Source organism: Alosa alosa, chromosome 15 (assembly GCF_017589495.1).
Source record: "Alosa alosa isolate M-15738 ecotype Scorff River chromosome 15, AALO_Geno_1.1, whole genome shotgun sequence".
Lineage (NCBI taxonomy): Eukaryota > Metazoa > Chordata > Actinopteri > Clupeiformes > Clupeidae > Alosa > Alosa alosa.
Genome location: NC_063203.1, coordinates 9,395,647 through 9,417,297, shown reverse-complemented (window position 1 = coordinate 9,417,297; position 21,651 = coordinate 9,395,647). Strand labels below are relative to the sequence as shown.

Sequence of the window (21,651 nt, the reverse complement as noted above, 5' to 3'; positions counted from 1 at the left end):
CACAAGTGTCAGTTGTTTCATCCTGTTGGATTTGCCCTTCAAAAATACAGCAACAAATACTGATATTGGTGAACAGTTTTGTGCATTTTATTTTCATCATGAGAACATCAGTACTGCCATGAACAACAATGTTAAAAACAATGCTCTAGCGTAGCTATTGTATGTAGTATTGTATGTAGTAATTAAGACTAAATCATTTTCTGGACTAAAGTGTTGTATGTTGGGTTGAGCTCAGTATTGAGCCACAGTAAATATAATTCCCTTTTTTCACTTGAATCATTTCAACCGTATGTACACCATTATGTGATTGTGCAGATGAACAATTAGGTATTCTATCATACAAATACCAATATACAAAACATTTTATAATGAAATGTAGCTGTACAAATGAGCTGAGAAGCTTCTTCACCATCCTAGTTGTTGCCATGATGGAACTAGCAATGTGGTTATTATTCAGACACTGTATGTAGTATGTAGATCTTGCCAGTATCCAGCCATGGCTAAAGGCCTATAGGTCAGCTGGAGAGGTTTGTTCCAGTGGGTTGGCAGTGGTCCAGTTTCCAGCGTCTATAGTGCCGTTGTTTCTTGAGCTCCAGGAGGACTCGGGTAGAGGCAGGAGGAGGTGGACAGTGACTCCCACACCGAGAATGAGGAGGAGAGTCAGCACAGTGAGGCCTCTCCTGAGGAGGAGCTGAGAGGAGGAGAGCAGAGCAGCAGGCTGCCGCCTCTCACTGCCGTGAGCCTTCTGCCCCTCCTGCAGCACCACAGACCTATGGCCGTTCTCTGTCTGAACCTGGGAACAAACATCGCAAATCAGAAATGAACATCACAAATAATATGACCGAATAATAAGCATCACCCATATGGTCTCTCTACAGCTCTTCAGCCATAACTGAGGCTTGATCCGATACTGAAATAGATGGTTATGGTTATGGGATTTGGCAGCCACTTTTGTCCAAAGTGACTTAACAAAATAATACAACCGTTAAACATTTTTTCTAAAGTTGGTAAGACTACATTAAGGAGAATAGCAATAATAAACAATAATGTCAATGCAATCAATAGCCTAATTAAGCAAATACTATAATATAATATACAAACTATAACTCATAGGAAACGCATAATTAACTAAGTGCATGCTGAACAGATATGCCTTTAGACCCCTCTTGAAAGACCCTGGATACTGAAATAAATATCACCTGACAGATAGTTGAGTGTGAATAATATACATGAACAATAAGTAACAGTAACTGATGAGTGAAGGTATCATGCCTCAAACTGAAAGGCCTGTGGCAGTGCTTACCATGGCTTCGCTTCCTGGGATCAACAGGTCTGGTTCTGGCTCTGATAGTGATGTTATTAAATCCACACAGACTGATTTGCCTGCCCGTTCCACGGCCTGTAATTCACAGCGCATATTCTTGACTGATGTTTGAAGATAAATAAAATAAACCACACTGGATTGTGCAGTGGAAGACAACTGAACACTGTAAGACATTCTTACTTCTTTAGTCAGTTTCTTCCAGTCCAGCTTGAAGATGACTATGATGAAAAAGACCGCCAGCAGAGCGGTTGAGATGAGAAGGCCGAGCCAAAAGCCTTTGTAAATGAAACAGAGGTAAAACACATGTTAAATGGCAAGAGAAATTAAAAACAATGTAGGGCAGACTAGAAAACAAAAAGATTTGTACTGTAGATGCTGATCAAATATTCTTTTCATCGTCTCCTCAGGACCAGTTTGGAGAGCTTTCAGGATATAATATTTTATCTTACCAATGACATCCAGTTGAGCAGCGAATATCAAGGCTATCAGTAGTGGAAGCCCAATGCAGTAGTATCCAATTGGAAAAGCTATCGCTGCTATCCTCTGCTGTCCTAATCCTAGAAGGATACCCATGCTGACACACTGAAAAGGAAGGAACACACTTAATGGCTTACTGCTACCACACATTCAAACATACACACACGTTCATCGACTAAGAATAAATATCCTATTTACCACAATTCCGTTAAAGAACTGAACAACACAGTAGACATCTAAGAGCTTTGCCACCAGTGCTGCAATGTTCCTGTAAATAAGAGCACAATCACACATACACACAGTTCATATATTCAGTATGTAAAAGACAACTTTTTATTAAGACACCATTAAATAAAAAGTTGTGCCATTAATTCTGTCAACTTACTCATCAGAGGTAAAAATGTATCCAAGTACATGTTTTGCGCTGCCTAGGACAACACCTTGAAAAACAGCCAGTACAGCTGTGGAATCCAGCAGGGAGAAGGCAGTCAGAACCATCTGACTCATCACGTAACAATGGAGCCCAAATACATGTGCGGGGGGTGTGAAATGTAAAGTTTGGTTCACCTGCGAAGATCAAAACCACTTTGCTGGCGAGGATGGCTCCCGCAGTGTCTCCTGCACCCAGTGCATTTCCCACACGAATGCAGGCAGCTCCTTGGATGCCTAAAGGAATCTTAACACCCACACACAAATAAGGTAAGAACTGCACAATTGTATATATGATTTGAAGATTCTGTGATACTAACTTGAATAAATATGATTGGAGAACTGTTTTTAAAAGGCATCTTTTGGCAAACTTGTGACTGTTGTATGTGTGTGTGACCTTCAGACAGGATCTTGTCACTGAAGGTGAATGTGTTGTCTAAAGCTGGCTTTACATAAATCTGTCTGCCTCAATTACAAAAAAGCAGCTCTGTCCATAGTGGATTAATCTTTGTGGGAGCATGCCTAACTCATCTTCTTTTCAGTTATGCTTTCACACATCATCCATCAATGTATGATCAGGTTAAGTCCAATTCTCAGAGGAGTGTGAATAAGTGATGTATTGTTGAGTTGATGAACAGGCTATACCATGTAGTTTATGTAGCCCAGCATGATGACCACATGTTGGGCTGCGAGGTTCTCCTCACTCAGCATACCTGATGAAGAACAAAGAGTCAGTTTCTATGCTGAGCTGCCTGCTGATATTGCAATACAGGCGTTTATTGTGTGTTTCTTAAAAAGCACAAGACCTGCTAGGAATCCTCCAATCTCATAGATCCACCATTCAAAGCAGCACAAGAAGGCACTGGGAATGGCCAGCTTCATGAAAGAGCCCCACTCCTGCAGGCAGTCTGAGTTCCAGCCTGTGACACAACACAACACTCACACTCAGTACCAGAACTGGAGACACAGTACAGTAGGCCTGAGAAGTATGTGCATTGTATGCTTCATTAAAATGTAATTATTTTGCTGTTTTGCTGTTTTTTGAGTGTGGAAGTACAGTAGATAGCTCAGTAGTTAGCGTCATGGTTTTAACACATGGGAGACCAGGGTTTGATTCCTGTGTAAAGTGTTTTGGCAGAGATAAGTAGACGTGTAAGTGTGCATGTGTACCAACGTGTGTAGAGAGCGCACACAATTTGAAGAAGAAATCTGTTCTCAAACAGAGGTTTTGATTGTAACAATTAACTAGTTCATGCACCAGGGTGTAAATAGCATACGTTACTATATACACCAAGTGTATATATAGTACAAATAGCGTCCACTTCTAATTATACAGTAATGCATACCTTATTCAGAGTGTCTATTTGCACCCCTCCTTTTCTTCCAAGGAGACTTTGTGTACATCCCAGGTGCTGAACAAAAAAAAGGGTCAAGTTTTTTAGGAAAAAAATTCGCACACTCCTTGGTATTCTTTTGTTGAGTTTATTTTCTCATTTGGCACATGACGTTTCGACCTTGCGGTCTTTGGTCATGTGCCAAATGAGAAAATAAACTCAACAAAAGAATACCAAGGAGTGTGCGAACTTTTTTCTATTTGCACCCCTGCCACACAGCTGAGCTATTCACACCCTGTGACATAACAACAAAAACACGTTGCTTGTTTTTTTCCTTTAATTACATTGTGACCTTGAGAAACAGAGATCTGTGTGAAAAATGACTGGAGTCTTGCTCAACAGTATAATGGAGGCAGCCAGAATTTAAACCCGCAACTTATCTGGCTACTGCCTGCTAGCCCAGCTCTTTAGCCACTACACTAACACTGCCCATTTGCAAAAATAGTGAATGTATTGAATGTCTCTTGGGTTTTTACACTGTGATGTCTAACGTCAGATTGGAGTTCATCTGTGAGGTACCCCACAGCATTATGGTCTGGAATAGCGCCTATTCATGTGGACATGTTTGTTGGCTTTCTAAAGAAGACTAACACAATGAGACACCTCCTCTTACCTGGCCACGTGGCCATGTACAGCTTCCTCCAGTAGATGAAGAGGAAGAGAAACAGCATGTTGTAGATGATCGAGAGAGAGTTGGCTGCCGCAGACCCTCTGGAACAAGGAAAATATCCAGTTTGGAAGGGGAATTAATTTTGGGAATTAATGGGAATTGATTTTGTCACATTTTCCTTTTCCTTCTCATTGCTTAAATGGTGATATACCTAATTTTATATCAATTTGCAACCATTCATTAATCTATTGAGTAGCTACAGGATAACTTACATGATTCCGAGGTCCAGCCAGGAGACCAGAGCGTAGTGGGTTAACAGATTGGAGATATTGGACATAACAGCTGAATACACCTGTGGTAAAATTATCCCCTGCACAGAGACAAAAGACATGGTGGTAACCATGGATACTATACATGCATGCATGATACAACATAAGATGTCTGGGAAATACACATGAATTTAAATAAAACAGCATACCTGGTTTTGTAGATAGGACATCATTAACTGATGCATAAACAAAGCCTGTAATTTGGAGATTAAGACAATGTATTGAAGGATTAAATGATGATGTTTAATTGTGATATAACGTAACCTGTGATATATTATTCACACTGACTAACCGGTATGGCAGGAAGATATGCCAACACGTAAATTTCTGCTATTCTGAAAGATAAAAAAAGGTAATGAATGACAAGTTCTTATCAGGGTAAAGTTCAGTTATTCAAATACACTGAAAACAACATTAAAATCAGCTCTGTGGTGTTTTTATTTCTGCTTACATTAGATCATAATAATTTTATATAGGCCTATGTCTTCAGAAATTTCATATATAGTATGCCTTTGAAAACATTTGCATATGTGTCCATGTAGGAAAGGGAGAGAGCAGTCAAACCAGCAGCCTGACTGCAACACCAAGGAGCTTGCGGCAGTCAGACCACATACTGACAGTACTCTCTCACACTCCACATAATTTTATTTTACTGGAGTGAATTGCTGTTGCGATGATGGCTGCCTAGAAACACTAGATTTGCAGTCACTCAGCTTCCAGTGCTGGTTACCTGGCCACCTCGGGGTCCTGTCCCAGCACCAGCAGGATGGCCTGGGAGTTGACCAGCAGTGCCCAGCAGGGCAGACAGAAGAGCAGCAGGATCAGGACGCTCCTCTGCAGGATCACCCCCACACGCAGCAGGTTCCTCGCCCCAAACGTCTGCGCAGAGAACAAACACATACATGCACACAGCTCAGCAGCAGGGCACTTGCTCAAAGACACCCATACACACACACACACACACAACTAATCAGCAGAGCACTTGCTCACAGTCACAGACACACACACAGCTCAGCAGCAGGGCACTTGCTCACAGACACACACACACTCTCTCTCTCACACACACAAACACACTGGCACTCTCTCACACCCTCACACACACACACAAACATGCATGCATACATACTGTATACTCATCTACACCTTGTCTTACAGTAAAGATTACCATCAACAAACACAATTTCTTCACACATCAACAATTTCAATCACACACTTACAATGCCAGACATGGGACACTGTTTTAGTTTAAAAACACCACCTTCAGCATTCTTCTGGCGTAGCTTTCATCTTATGTGACAGAATAAGAACATAAGATCCTGTTTTTTTTAACCCTACTATAATTTGTCTTAGATCCTCCTCAGGTTGCAGTCATCTGGAAAATCTTGCGTATAAACATCAAGCTGAAGCCTACCTGAGCAATGAGTGTGTCACAGGCTAGGGATAATCCAAGACCCGTAGATGCACTTGATATATTTATAACCTGTAGAGCAATGAGCAGACTGTCACTGCTGTGTGCATGGACAACAGAAATTGTGTGAATGGCTTATGCAGTAGGTTATAAAAGAATCCACCAAGACTGATGGGACATGCGATGGAAAGTAGCTTACAGCACAGGCCATGGCATAACCAGCAAGAGCACTGTTCCCCAGGCGGCCAACGAATATCGTCACCACGAAGGGCATGAGGTAATTCAGAGTACGACACGTAAGCTGCGGAGGCATTAAAGACAAAAGAAAGAGTCACACTCTGACAGACATCAATGGAATGGTCATAAAAAGCAAGCACAGCATCAGTCCAAATCCCACGATGTTACAGTAGGTTATGTGGCTTTGTTTGGAAAGGATGGATGCAGAGACAACAGGTGACTCGGCAGTTCTAACTGAGAGCTACACTGCCATATTTTTAGGAATCAAGCAGGCTGGGACACACTGGGTACCCAGTGGGTGTTCATTGCATAAAGCAGTTTGTGTGTCCAGCTGGCCACCACAGCGTCTGTTTCATACAGAACCCAACACATTACAAGTACAGTACAAGGCATGGGGTAAAACAGTACTTTGCAGAGGGAACAGAAATTGTAATGTATAATGTTTAATGCGGTATCTGTCACCCTCTACACAGCAGATCATTTTAAAGTAAAAAGTACAAGATTTTACTTTCCAATGCTGTTTTTTCCCATTCAGGTGGACTGATTTTTAATTTGACTCCATGTGAAGCCCAAATCAAATCAGAGAATGGCACATATCCTACACATCACACGAGTGGTCACTCGAGAACTCTTACCAGGGGTCCGGTCATGCGCAAGATGTAGTAGAGCTCTTCCCGGATGGCCAAAGGGACCCAGCGTCTCAGAGGGCCGCAGCAGAACAGCTTGGCACTGGGCTCGTCCGGCAAGGAGGCCCCCGCAGCCCTGCTGCCTCCGGTCACAGACATGTTGTCTGTCCTCTCCTCAGCCCTGGACTGGTCAGGGGCTACTACTGGTGCCGTCCTTCAGCCAGCTTCAGGGGTAATAGGCTTTCAGCTTTCTTAAAGGGTCACTGATTAAAGGAGGAGTTGAACACAGTTTTGATTTACTCAGTGAGGGGACGCTAAGCAATACTGTATGTTGAGCTTCTCTGATCAATGGTCTTATGTATTTCTTATCAGCACTCTAGATAAAATGTGAGTATGGCAAAGAACAGGTCTTGATTTATTTGCAAATGTGATCTAAATCATTTTATGCTAACTATCTACTTAAGTAATAGATTAGTAATTGACCATGCATAAGAAAGAGGCAAAAAGTGATCTTTAAAGGCACACATTCAAACACTTTTATTGGTATCTCTGAACCTGCTGACAGCCTGTAGCAAATGGTTAAAGCCATACATAAAAGCCCTGGGAATGAAAACTACACCAACAAATACTCCAATAAACCTCTCCACAAAACACCAAGAAATCAGAAAATTAAATTTCATCGTCACTGAATTTAAATTTAAATAATTTGACCAGAAATTTGAACAGCACCCAACTTACATCTGAAATACACACAATACAATGTCAATACATTCCCCTCACTTTAGTGTATTTTGACATAGAAACGTTTCCTGAGTTAACCCTAGCAAATGGATGTTTACCTCTGTGAGCAGATTTAGCAACGTTCCAGTCAGGCCTGCAGCTGTGGAAGTTATGCAGCAGCTCTAAGCTAACCTTTGCACTGAGTGTTTAACGCTCACTACAACACTACAAACAGAGGAGACTCCGTCTTTCACATGTCGGTGACTTAACTCTGTGCTGTCATGGGCAGACCAGAATGAACAAAGGTAATGACTAAACATTTCTGTTAATGTAGGCCCATTCTTTAAACAGTCCATTGTAAGCTGTACATAAAATACTGGCTATTGTTTTGGTCGACTTAGTCGACTTCTTTCCTTTAATTACAGTTTTTTTTCAGTCGCTAACAAGCAATTGTCCAACCAGTGGTCACATTTTCAAAACTCTAAACATAATTAGCACAGCATCAGTCTTTTGTGGACATACCATTCACACATTTCATGTCGTTTTCACACGATATGCAGTCAGTGAACACATTTCCACAATGCTTACATTTTCTTAACAGACAAGCTGTACCTCCCAACAAAATTATGGATTGTTTTTGTAGTATTTACGAAGGTTAACACACATCCCACAATAGCAAAAACAATATTCCAAATCTTAGATACAGTATAAAAACCGCTGCTTCTGCAATGATGATAATAAACAAAAAATGTAATAATTGACACACAACTGATTTATATTGGGTAAATTGGGCCAACCACAGCTGATTCCAGTCTGGCTTAGACTCAGTGGCAGGGGTTATTTTTTCTATTACATTGACACTTATACAGTAAAAGGAGGACTTTGCGGAGTGATGTTTTTGGAAACAGAAACAGAAAAAGACAAACACTGTAATGTCTAGACGAGGAAGAGGAAGAGCAAGGGGCTCAGGGAGAAGAGCAGGCCCAGTGAGAGATGCAGTGAGAGGAGCAGGGTCAGGGAGAAGAGCAGGCCCAAGGAGAGGGCAAGGTAGAGGTGTAAGAATGCGTGCAAAGGATTGCAAAGGCTGCAAGAACAGTTGTCAGAGATGAAATTTGTGCCACTATCATTGACCATGTAATCAATGCGATGTTGATGAAAACATATGGCCTAACCCTGAAGATCGCAGAGATTAGATACAGTAATTTTGTATCCCCCCAAATATCATGGATATTTTGTCCACTGCAAGCACTACTGTAAAACTTTTTCTGTTCCATCATACTGTAAACAGTATGTCTACTGTACCTCCTGTAGTAAACAGTAAAGGGAAAAAACTGATTAGCTTTTTACTGGAATGCATTTGAATGTGAACATTACATGTGGACATACAGTTCCCAACCAAGAAATGTAGTGTAAAAACAGTGGATTGCATGTTTTGCATGCAAATACATGTACCTGTAAAACTGAAACATAGTTTTTGTAATGTCAACAATAGCCAGTATTTTGAAACCTGATGTACTTTGATTGACTGCATGTACCTTGTGAAGTGAAAACAAGTGTTATTCTTTTATAGCCTGGGTGTTCCCATGCTGCCTTGCGCGCGATTTGATTCACGCTGCTAAGGCAGCCTGGAGACCATGGAGCTCGCCTGAGATAGGGAACCAATCACAGAACAGGGGGGAAAGCAAGACGATGATGAGCTATGCACAGACGCATTTGATAGACATCCGTGGCACCCAATAAACGGATCTGGGCATTTTTTTCAAATACGAGAAAATGAACGTTTGGTTCCCAGACCACGTCTCATTGAGAAGTGGTGGCGCTAGCCAGGCTAATTCTTTTACATAATAATTTCATTTTGAGTCAGATTTCCAGTGTTTTGGTAAAGTTAGTATGTGCAGAGAAATATGTGTTCTATTTTGAAATGAAGAGTTAGTATGATTGCATTGACATTGCATGACATTGCAGCAATATCATTTTTTTTGTAGAACTGAAATGAAATACAGTTAAGAAAGGCAATACATAATGTCCATCAACTACTGTGCGCTCATTTTGCAGAAAAATAAAATTAGAGCACAATTTAGCCAGTGAGCCCACAATCTAGTAAAACGAGTGCACATCCCATCGATACACACTGGGAACAGGGGTTATGAAATAACCAAATTTTAAAAAAAAAAAATCTTATAAGCATATTTCATCAAAATATACATTAATAAATGTAGCATATTTCAAATGTATACCATCTGGTCAACATTATTAGCAGTTCCACATCTCCTCCCCCAGCAGAGCATTTGCTATTCCCTCAGAATAAAACAATTATTGTATCAATCGGTGCCTTTTCAACTTTAAAAACGTGAAAAATATAATTGTTTCAAACTGATTTTTTTCAGTGCCCATTAAATTAACACATCTTAACATGACAAGAAATTGTGTTGGGCCATCTCAAGCTATGCATTTATGTTTTACCATTTACTTATGACATAGAATATTGTAGGATAGTAACAGGAGTAATGATAACAGGACTGATGATTACATTGCTCATTTAAATTGCTCATTTCTAGCTAACAGGTCAAGGCTAAGAAGGCACATGGTATGTAATCTGAAAGTTTATCACTTCTAGATATTGGTAATATCAGTATTAATACATTTGTTTATATGTACACTTTAACAAATGGTAACAGGACTGATATTGGGGCAGCCGTGGCCCACTGGTTAGCACTCTGGACTTGTAACCGGAGGGTTGCCGGTTTGAGCCCCGACCAGTGTGCCGCGGCTGAAGTGCCCTTGAGGGGCAGCCGTGGCCCACTGGTTAGCACTCTGGACTTGTAACCGGAGGGTTGCCGGTTCGAGCCCCGACCAGTGGGCCGCGGCTGAAGTGCCCTTGAGCAAGGCACCTAACCCCTCACTGATCCCCGAGCGCCGCCATTGTAGCAGGCAGCTCACTGCGCCGGGATTAGTGTGTGCTTCACCTCACTGTGTGCTGTTTGTGTTTCACTAATTCACGATTGGGTTAAATGCAAAAATTATGTCACTTCTGGTTTGTACCATCGTTTTATGTTTTTTGGTAATAGTAACAGGACTGATATGAAATTAGGGGACAATGCTAAAATTATTTAGCCTAGAAATCTAGACTTACCCTAGCAGCAGAAAACGTAATTTGCAGCCAGGGTAGTCTAGCAACTCTTCGTTGGCTTGCGAGCTGGAAAAATGAAACTTCTATCAGGCCAATCACAGTGTATAGAGTCGGCGACGGTGAATTTCCTGCTACTTGAAAACAAAGAAGATGGATGCTGCTGCTGGAGAACTGTGGTCTTTGAATCGTGACTCGAGATAAGCTTTTTTTAAATTGGCAAAAGTTTGATCAGCCAACTAGCTCCGCTGGTGGGAAAATGCATGGGACTGCATGGGAAGTTGTTAAAGCAACTTTAGAACTGATTATTTGTTAGGGACGCAAAAGGCACCAATTTCACGAAATCACTTCTCTCTTAAAAGTTTCACTCATGTTGCATACATCTTGAGTTACCTCCTCATTCAAAAAAAAGCAAAGTATGACCAACTCATAAGTGCTATAGGTGAAACTTGGAAAGTTTATTTTAAAAAAGAGTAGTTTGCCATAGGCACAAGTGTACTGTACATACTGTATGTACATTTAGCATCTTGTCAGGCCTAATCCCTTTGGTCTACATCAGCATTGTACTTTGTTCCAGTGGGTTGGCAGTGGTCCAGTTTCCAGCGTCCATGGTGCCATTGGTTCTTGAGCTCCAGTAGGACTCGGGTAGAGGCAGGAGGAAGTGGACTGTGACTCCCACACCGAGGATGAGGAGGAGAGTCAGCACAGAGAGGCCTCTCCTGAGGAGGAGCTGAGAGGGGGAGAGCAGAGCAGCAGGCTGCCGTCTCTCACTGCCATGAGCCTTCTGCACCTCCTGCAGCACCACAGACCAATGGCCGTTCTCTGTCTGTCTCAAAGGAAACAAGTTATTTGTGTTTACATGCTATTACATTTATTAGTGGAATAAAAAATGTGTTGCCTGATCATCGTATGTGAAACATGTCATACAAAAAAACTTTTAACATTTTTTAACAACTTTTAAGATTTTTAACATGAAAATAGGTTTCAGAATTGTCATTATAAGCTGCAAGTTTCTCTGATTTTGTAATGTATCATTTCAGTTGTCAACTTAGAAATGGGGCCTCACTTTTTTTCACTGCTCTATAGCTCTTAAAGGGTGTCAGTAGATGTTACATCACATCAGAGATAAACACAAACCTCTCTGTTATTCTCCAGGGGAAGCTGTTCAGGTCTAGGCATAAGGTCTGCGTAGGCATTCACCCCTGCACGTGCGACTGCCTGCAACAACACAACCTCAGTGAACTGCTGGATTACATATCATCTCACTGAATTACTACAGTCTGTCGATTGTTAACCTCTTCCCCTGTCCGACATGCAATGCTAATAGTGACATTGAGAAACGTGGGCATACCTCCTTGGTTATAATCTTCCAGTTCATTTTGAAGATGACAGTGAGGAAAAATGTCACTTGAACACAGACACAGATCAACAGGCCGAGCCAAAAGCCTGTAAAGAGAGAGATGATTATAGATAGATAAATAGATAGATAGATAGACATATAGATAAATAGATATATAGATGGATAGATGGATGGATGTTATGGTGCTGTAGTCGTTTTTTTGTCTGCTTTTAATTCACAAGAATATTTTGGGAAAATAATTATCGGGAGAACAGAGTGAACAAACCGGCCACTCGTAGTCCTGCAGTAAACATAAGTGCAATTCCAACAGGAAGCCCTATGCAGTAGTAGCCAAAGAGATTAGCAACAGCAGCTATCCTCTGTCGTCCTGCACCAAGGAGAATACCCATAGACACACACTGGGGAGAGGAAGATAGACAATCATCTAAACATCTCACATCTCCAGTAAACACGTACACACAACACACACATCCCCAGTACATACGGTGTGTACACACACAACACACACATCCACAGTACATACGGTGTGTACACACACAACACACACATCACATCCCCAGTACATACGCGGTGTACACACACAACACACACATACCCAGTATATACATAGTGTACACTCACAACACATACATACCCAGTACAGTGTACACACACACATAGGCGTGCATAAATAGACACTAGGTGGTGCTAAAGCACTAGGAAGTTTGCCCTTTATCAACGAAAATGCCCTTTTGAAACTTGTTTTTTTTTTTAATTATTAATATTATTAAGATTTTACTGAGGTCGGTTTTGAAATGATCTTTTGAAAACCTGAGCCATTAAAAACGACTGAAACAATGCCGCTAAATGAGCCGCCTCCTGGCGCACACCCGACCAGCCTATCGCTCTTCCTTTGTCACAACAAACGTTTTCTGTTGTATAGGTTTTGTTAGGCAACATAAATTAACACATTTTGGTCTCTTTATTGTCTTAATTGTATATTGATTTACTAATTGCAGCACAAGTCAAATTTCATTCAACATGTGTGTGTAATTTTTTTTATAATTAAGTGTTCCACGTGCGCTAAAAAGTGCCCCCCTCCTGAGCACCTGCCCCCCAAAATGTCTGTGCACGCCACTGCACACACATCACATAATCACACATCCCCAATACAGTGTGTCCACACGCATCACACATGGGCAGGACACTGCACACATTTCTGTTCTGTTTTTCCTCAGTAGAAAAAAAAAATTGATATATTGATGATTGATTGATTGATTGATTGATTAAATATTGATGATGTATCACTCCAAGTCTTAGAAAGCTTGATGCCCAAAGGTTCAAAGGCTTCAGTCTTTTACACTAATCAGTTTAGTGGCACCACTCACCACAAGTCCATCTAAGAACTGTGAGAAACAATAAACATTGAGAACTCCAGAGACCAACTTTGCAATTTTCCTGTAAAGAGAAAAGAAAAACATGTCTGAAAAAGCTGTCTTTGATTTTTAATATTTTAAATGACAAAATATTGTAACTGACATACTCATCTGAAGTGAAAATAAAGCCAATGACTGACTTTGTGGAGGCTAGAATAACACCCTGAAACACCGCAAACACAGCTGTAAATGAAAAGGTATGGTGAGGCCGTGGTCAGTAGAAAACAGCAATGTGCAACCTATTGCCAAGTAGGTTTTCACATACAATTAATTTGCTTTGGTCTCAAGGTGCATGACATACAATAATTAAAATACATGAAATACATAAAATACAATAGCACAATAAATAGACAACATGTTAGGACGAGACAGACAACCATAAGTCACAACAAAGTGGAAGAGATATACTAATGAAAAGCAATGGAGCTGACCTGTGAAGATATATGTAATTACTAATGAAAAGCAATGGAGCTGACCTGTGAAGATATATGTAATTACTAATGAAAAGCAATGGAGCTGACCTGTGAAGATATATGTAATTACTAATGAAAAGCAATGGAGCTGACCTGTGAAGATATATGTAATTACTAATGAAAAGCAATGGAGCTGACCTGTGAAGATATATGTAATTACTAATGAAAAGCAATGGAGCTGACCTGTGAAGATATTTGTAATTACTAATGAAAAGCAATGGAGCTGACCTGTGAAGATATATGTAATTACTAATGAAAAGCAATGGAGCTGACCTGTGAAGATATATGTAATTACTAATGAAAAGCAATGGAGCTGACCTGTGAAGATATATGTAATTACTAATGAAAAGCAATGGAGCTGACCTGTGAAGATATATGTAATTACTAATGAAAAGCAATGGAGCTGACCTGTGAAGATATATGTAATTACTAATGAAAAGCAATGGAGCTGACCTGTGAAGATATATGTAATTACTAATGAAAAGCAATGGAGCTGACCTGTGAAGATATATGTAATTACTAATGAAAAAAAAATGGAGCTGACCTGTGAAGATATATGTAATTACTAATGAAAAAGCAATGGAGCTGACCTGTGAAGATATATGTAATTACTAATGAAAAGCAATGGAGCTGACCTGTGAAGATATTTGTAATTACTAATGAAAAGCAATGGAGCTGACCTGTGAAGATATATGTAATTACTAATGAAAAGCAATGGAGCTGACCTGTGAAGATATATGTAATTACTAATGAAAAGCAATGGAGCTGACCTGTGAGGGCAAGACATATTTTACTGGTTCTGATGGCCCTATTGGTATCTCCAGCACCCAGTGCATTCCCCACACGCACACACGCGGCTCCCTGGATGCTTAGAGGAATCTAAGGCAAGACAACACATCTCTTCAGTACCTGGAACTCTGGAGTCACAGAAAGATTCTAAGAATGTTCAACATAGTTCTCAGGGTTAATATACAACATGCTTTGTCATGTTGATATTGTAAAAATCTAATCTAATGTTTAACTTCACTATTCAATTACCAGATTTAACCGGGTGAGACCCCAAACTGCCCCAAAAAATGTAATTCAATGTTTGACACGTTTAGGGTTTAACTTTGAAGATGAAAAGAAATGTGATTACGTGAGATTTCTATGGGTGAGAAGTTACTGTAACCTTAACTATGTTTCTCTTTAGCTTTGACCACAATTACAGCAACCTCACAGACATTTTCCTTCTCAATCACGAACCATGGCACACACAAACTGCCCCAAAAATGTAATTCAATGTTTGACATGTTTAGGGTTTAACTTTGAAGATGAAAAGAAATGTGATTATGTGAGATTTCTATGGGTGAGAAGTTACTGTAACCTTAACTATGTTTCTCTTTAGCTTTGACCACAATTACAGCAACCTCACAGACATTTTCCTTCTCAATCACGAACCATGGCACACACATATAAAAGCCTCAAATAATTATGGTACAAAGTGCACTGTACTGTACACAAAACACACAGAAAAACACAAATATATCACCATTATCAAAAGATTTACTCTAATTTGATACAAATGTGTTGCTCTCCTCTGAAATGTCAATGTAATGGCAGTTAAGTAAGAGTGGTTGTGACAGAAATGTAATCTGTGATCATGAAGGCAGACTGAGAAAATGACTGTTGAATTATAGGTCTTTACCATATAATTTAGAAACCCTAGCATCATGACCACGTGCTGTGCCGCCAATTCATCTTCACTCAACATACCTGGGAGAGGGCAAAAAAAAGGGTCTCATTAAACACAGATAAGATATGAATGTATGAACTGTCGTCAAGGTGCTGAGTTATACTGACCGGCAAAGAATCCTCCAAATTCATACACCCACCACTCTAGACAAAACATGAAGGCACTGGGGATGGCCAGCCTCATGAAAGAGCCCCACTCCTGGAGGCATTCCATGGTCCAGCCTTGCAAGAGAGAAGCATTAACTTTCAGCCTTGGTGTTGAAAAACATATAAATGCATTAAATTGACAGGCGTGTAGTCCTACACCTTCCACCAGCAGTAGCCTATCTGATTATTCTGCAACGTTTGCTTTGGCATATTATGTAGTAGCAGCCCATGTTGATCTATGGCACACTGCTCCTGAATAAAACATCTCTGTAGTGACAGATCCTCGATTCAATCTCCAAAGGGAAAAAGTAACAGCTTTAGGAGATGAACACGCATGGGTGCCTGTCCGTGGTCCGACGCTGATACGTATTCCCGTCACACGAGTGTGATCGGGGCTTTAAAGCCCAGCCGGGACTTGTCTGCATGATGTCAGGTGGGATGCCATAGGAATGCTAATAGTGAAAAAAAGTTCATGGGAGAGTGGAGCCGACAGCAAATCTGCTTCACCTGCTCAGAGAACTCTCTGATGGTGGATGTGCAGCGCTTGAAGTGTCAAGACAAATCTTTTGAAAAAGCCAGGCTGACAATTGAGCTGGGTTTTGCACTCCATTTCTATTCATTTCCACAAATTCTATTAACCTGTGAAATGTGACGGTGTGTTTGTTGATTAGAGGATCCTAATATGACTTTCTTCAAATCCTTGAAGCAACACAGTGTAGTTATTCTGCCTTAAAATATCAGTTTCAAACTCATTACGATGCCATACTGACTGACTTCCAGTAAGGAGAGTGAAGTCTTATATTGCACTAATGTTCTCATTGAAAGAAGCCTGACCTTTTTCACCAGTTTTAGACAGAAAGGGAATGCAAAAGTGAGAAAACCCTGCACAAGAAAAATATGAAATACCAACTGAAAAAAGCAGATGTACAGATTGGTCATTATTTCTGAGAAATTACACACTGCCTTCTCACTCCACCCTTCCTCTACCTAGACTATGTTATGACACTAGATAAATCAGATTTAGCTCCTTAGCTCCTTTACTCACCCCATGCGACCTTCTATCCCTGCCCAGTTGTCATCATCACCCCCCTTGCTCTCTCTTTAGGATGCTCTGAACACATCACATGATCACATGGAACCATGGTAATATAGCCACACAAAGGCATACCCAGAAAGCACAACCAAGTTTTTGAATAGTTGCTACTGTGACCACAATATCTGGTATTATATATCTTATAATATTTTTTATACCAATGCACATGATAGAAAAGCTACAGCTTTGTCTTAATTTAAGATGTGTTCTTTTATTGAACTAATTTACCGATGGAAGGAATGTGATTAGGTAGGGTTAACTGAATTCTGAATTCACTGATGTGGTGCAATGGCAAGTCTTATTGTTACCATCCCAGGTTTTAACATGCAGCTTCCTCCAGATTATGTAAGACAATAAAAGAATACAGCTGATGATCTGAGCAACTGAGTTGGCTGCAGCAGAACCTCTGAAACACACAAACAGAGAGGGAAAGAGATAGAGAGAGAGAGAGAGAGAGAGAGAGAGAGAGAGAGAGAGAGAGAAAATGAGTGATGGAATTAAAATCTTTTAGCTTCTGTTGGGACTGACTGACTGCCATTTGCATTGTCAGTTGTGTTATATGAATGGGGAGTGCACTTACGGGACCCCAAGGTCCAGCCAGGACACTAAAATATAGTTTATCAGCAAGGTGCCCACAGCTGCGACAGCACTCATGTAGACCTGTGGCAGAATTACACCCTACAACCAAAAGAAAAAGAAAATATCATAGACACATGTTCCATATGACTCTGTCAAAATGTAAATAACAATGACATGTACAGTATGACTGATGATGAGTTTCACTGTACATGGGGTATACCTGATTTTGAAGATAAGCTACCAGCAAGAGGTGTAAGAAAATTGCCTGTCATTTAAAAAAAAACAGCAACAGGTTAATAAGGAAGATAGATCAAAAGTGAGTGTTGCATTATTGATAATACCAACAATATTATTTTATTTTACTGATTTATCTACAATCAGTAAAATAAAATAATATTGTTGGTATTATCAATAATTAATTATTACCTATTATTAATATAAAAATAATTACTACCTACAGTAGTGTCTTGTACCTTACCGGAACAGCAGGTAACACTGCAATCACATAGATCTGCGCTATCCTAGAAGAAGATATAGAGCATATGCATGCTATATTGTATTGTTAAATGTAATGGTCATTTGGACCATTCAGTAACTTCCATTCATACATTTCAAAGCCTTTTTTTTGTCTCAAAGGTGTAACTGGATTAGCTCGCACGCTATGTGATCCAATGTGACAGCAATAATTGTGCAGTGTACATACTTTTAATTTTACATACTGTAGTTAATTTCAAAGGACCCCCTCAAAACTTAAACAGTGATTACAGTTTTTCTAAGTCATTTTGACACATTTCTCAGATCAGAAGTCTTGACTTAGATAGTCAGATAGTCTGTCTAGCATATATATACGTAGGCCTATACTGTATGTGTGACCTACAGTAATAGACAGGAATGTCTACACACAGCTCTGACCAAGGGGTGTTTTACTGTATATTGGTCATTTTTCATTTGCACAATGCTGTTAAAGCCTTTCATTGTTCATTAGAAAATACTTACAGAGTAAACTGTCATATTGACAACAAGACAAAGCAGTTTGACTATCTTGATATAAACAATGGTGTAAGGACTTGTCATTTTGATTGCACTGACAGTTTCAGTGGCATAAATACTTGCTTTTGAGACAAAAAAAAAGCACTAATTGCACGAAACATGCACCAAAGCAACTGAGTAAAAATGTAAACTCAGGATTTTTTCCCACAGCATTATATTTATTTATGTCCCCTAAAACCAGATGTCCATCTCCAAACACACATTCTGTTTTCACAGCTGGGGGAAACTCAAACTGTTTGATGTTTTAGCATTACATCAGCAAATACTGCACAAACATATTTCCTAAACTTCCTCCTGATCTGAGATTTGAATGTCCAATGCTGGTTACCTGGCCACCTCGGGGTCCTGTCCCAGCACCAGCAGGATGGCCTGGGAGTTGACCAGCAGTGCCCAGCAGGGCAGACAGAAGAGCAGCAGGATCAGGACACTCCTCTGCAGGATCACCCCCACACGCAGCAGGTTCTTCCCCCCAAACGTCTGCGCAGAGAACAAAGCCAGTCAGTAGTCAAGTCAGACATCTCAGAGAGCTTTATTCACGGCAAAGCTTACATCTCCAAGTACAGTATGTATGAACCCCTAACAACCGAAATCAGTGACATGTACCCAAGGGCTGACCTAACATACATGACGGCGCCAACCTCCCTAGTAAGAGATGGCACACAGCTCAGCAGCAGGACAACACGCACACGCACACACACACACACACACACACACACACACACACAGCTCAGCAGCAGGGTGCATCTTAGTATCTGTAAGCTCTGGAGAATTGCAGTATAATTTTAGGTAAACATTATTAGTTGTAGTACCAATAGCAACTAGATGTACCGCAGAGCGGTACAAAATATGACCACCGCCCAGTCCAGCACATGTTTTCCACAAAAATAAATCACGCTGAAAGGCATATATGATTCTAACTGTCTCACTGAATTGCATTATGCACACTCAATTCTCACTGGTATCTGCTAGACAACAAGTACCAAAACATGATTAGTTCATAGATTTCACATGTAAAATACATTTTATACAACCCCACCCCCATCTTGCCTGTTCATAAGTCTGAGAAATTCTTGAATTGTGTGCATGTGTGCGTGTACATGTTTATGTTTATGTGTGTGTGGGTGGGTGGGTGTGCGTGCATGTGTAAGTAAGTATAAGTATATATACTTTTTTGATCCCGTGAGGGAAATTTGGTCTCTGCATTTAACCCAATCTGTGAATTAGTGAAACACACACAGTGAACACACAGTGAGGTGAAGCACACACTAATCCCGGCGCAGTGAGCTGCCTGCTGCAACAGCGGCGCTCGGGGAGCAGTGAGGGGTTAGGTGCCTTGCTCAAGGGCACTTCAGCCGCGGCCCACTGGCAAGTCCAGAGTGCTAACCAGTGGACCACGGCTGCCCACAATGTGCATGTGCTTGTCTGTTATCTGTTTATGCACATGTCATCCTAGTCCCTATGGTTCTCAAGATATTCACAGAAAACTGTGTCTGCCCTACCCTCCTTTCAGGGGGTCCAGTCCAGCGGGGGGGCTACAGATCAAAACGAAAAACAATGGTTCCATGCTATGCAGGTGGGGTTACATGCCCACCAAGTTTCGTGTACCCCGGTCTTACAGTGTCCCGGGAATCCTTGACGGAAATTTGGACATGCGAAAAAAAAAAAAAAAAAAAAAATCTGACTAAACCTACAGTATATGACCGCCGCTTCGCTGCGCGGCGGTCATAATACTGTAATATAGCTGTATTTTTGTTGTATTACAGTAGTAGCAGTAGTAGTACTGTTGCACATATTTCGTGAAAACAAATCTGTCAGGCTTTTATGGTGCTAGTCAGGACATAAACAAGTATAGGAACATTTGTTACACTGTAGAATTAATGTGATGTTTTATAACTGTGAGTTGGAAGTATAAAAGAGGATTGCATATTTGTACCTGAGATACTAAAGTGTTACATGCAAGGATTAGTCCCCCTCCTGTTGCTAAAGTTGATACACTTATTATCTGGAAAACAAAACATTCAGTGCATTATATCTTATACATGTGATTTTGTTTAGATAGGAAATGAATAGATTCAGTGCATGATAGACTATACAGTATATAGCATTTAGATGGCAAGAGTGGGTTTATCTCAACAATTTTCTCAAATATGTCTTTATCTCAGATGGAAGTTCATCCTGTCACAGTAAAATTGTTGTTACAAGTAATGTGTTCATATTTGTTATTGTTATACTTATCACATTACTTATTTGTTATACAGTACATATTTTATGTGATCATATAAATCTAAGTCAGAAATAGCTCATGAGATATTGTATGGTGTACTACTGTATGGTGGATGATCAGTGGGGGAACTCACCACTGATGCCATGGCATAGCCAGCCAGTACAGTGTTCCCCAGGCGACCACAGAACATTGTCACAAAAAATGGTGTCAGGAAATTCAGAACACGGTATAACATCTATCAAGACAAATCAGATGGAAACAGACATGAAAAAATAGCAGATCTATGCAAACACTAATATTGAGACACTTTATTCCTGGAAGCCTTTTTATCATGAAAAGTATTAGCTTTTCCTTTTTTATTTGTCATATATTTAGATTACAGATGGATCTATGAGAGTACACATATACTGTACAGTATGAAATATTTACTAAATGTTTACGTAGTCCATGTACATGACATATGAACTGTAATGCAATGCCTAAGCAGAGTGTTGGCCTCTCTTACCAGAGGTCCAGTCATGCGCAAGATGTAGTAGAGCTCTTCCCGGATGGCCAGAGGGACCCAGCGTCTCAGAGGGCCGCAGCAGAACAGCTTGGCACTGGGCTCGTCCGGCGAGGAGGCCCCCACAGCCCTGCTGCCTCCGGTCACAGACATGCTGTCCTCTCCTCAGCCCTGGTCTGCAGCACAACCTCTGCCTATCTCCCTTTCGTCCCCTCTCCCCCTCTGTGCCTCTGTTTCAGGAGGTACTGTAAGGTGCCGGTAATACTGATTCAAAGTCTTAAAGTCTTAAAAGCTCACCAATAAATGCGTTGTCAAACTCAAGCCCAGAGTCTGTCCCTTCCCACAGTGTGCTTTGCCCTGTGTTGACTTTTTCCCCCAGTCATTCAGCAGTGA

General features: G+C 40.6%; 2 protein-coding genes across 2 annotated transcripts; both read right to left on the bottom strand.

Moving 5' to 3' along the window:
- Positions 1-65: 65 nt before the first annotated feature.
- slc47a4 (solute carrier family 47 member 4) lies at positions 66-8,173 on the bottom strand. Its single transcript, XM_048265328.1, has 18 exons — positions 7,674-8,173; positions 6,844-7,097; positions 6,171-6,272; positions 5,975-6,043; positions 5,294-5,442; positions 4,856-4,898; positions 4,713-4,757; positions 4,507-4,604; positions 4,238-4,335; positions 3,037-3,150; positions 2,876-2,943; positions 2,369-2,477; positions 2,187-2,262; positions 2,000-2,069; positions 1,774-1,906; positions 1,505-1,599; positions 1,304-1,399; positions 66-793 (listed from the first exon to the last, which is right to left on the bottom strand). The coding sequence occupies exons 2-18, from the start codon at positions 6,991-6,993 to the stop codon at positions 509-511; spliced, it is 1,800 nt and encodes a 599-aa protein (XP_048121285.1). The 5' UTR covers positions 6,994-7,097; positions 7,674-8,173; the 3' UTR covers positions 66-508.
- Positions 8,174-11,118: 2,945 nt separating this feature from the next.
- On the bottom strand, positions 11,119-21,626 carry LOC125308750 (multidrug and toxin extrusion protein 1-like). Its single transcript, XM_048265329.1, has 17 exons — positions 21,262-21,626; positions 20,890-20,991; positions 20,466-20,534; positions 18,861-19,009; positions 17,961-18,003; positions 17,703-17,747; positions 17,484-17,581; positions 17,212-17,309; positions 15,772-15,885; positions 15,617-15,684; positions 14,700-14,808; positions 13,564-13,639; positions 13,409-13,478; positions 12,307-12,439; positions 12,033-12,127; positions 11,819-11,899; positions 11,119-11,507 (listed from the first exon to the last, which is right to left on the bottom strand). The coding sequence occupies exons 1-17, from the start codon at positions 21,409-21,411 to the stop codon at positions 11,232-11,234; spliced, it is 1,776 nt and encodes a 591-aa protein (XP_048121286.1). The 5' UTR covers positions 21,412-21,626; the 3' UTR covers positions 11,119-11,231.
- Positions 21,627-21,651: the final 25 nt, after the last annotated feature.

Coding starts and splice junctions, on each gene's coding strand:
- slc47a4 (XM_048265328.1), bottom strand. CDS start 6,993: ATGTCTGTGACCGGAGGCAGCAGGGCTGCGGGGGCCTCCTTGCCGGAC. Junction 6,273..6,843: donor TGCGCATGACCGGACCCCTG/GTAAGAGTTCTC, acceptor ATGCCTCCGCAG/CTTACGTGTCGTACTCTGAA. Junction 794..1,303: donor TCCCAGGAAGCGAAGCCATG/GTAAGCACTGCC, acceptor GTTTGTTCCCAG/GTTCAGACAGAGAACGGCCA.
- LOC125308750 (XM_048265329.1), bottom strand. CDS start 21,411: ATGTCTGTGACCGGAGGCAGCAGGGCTGTGGGGGCCTCCTCGCCGGAC. Junction 12,128..12,306: donor TGCAGGACTACGAGTGGCCG/GTTTGTTCACTC, acceptor CTCTCTTTACAG/GCTTTTGGCTCGGCCTGTTG. Junction 11,900..12,032: donor GGAAGATTATAACCAAGGAG/GTATGCCCACGT, acceptor GTGTTGTTGCAG/GCAGTCGCACGTGCAGGGGT.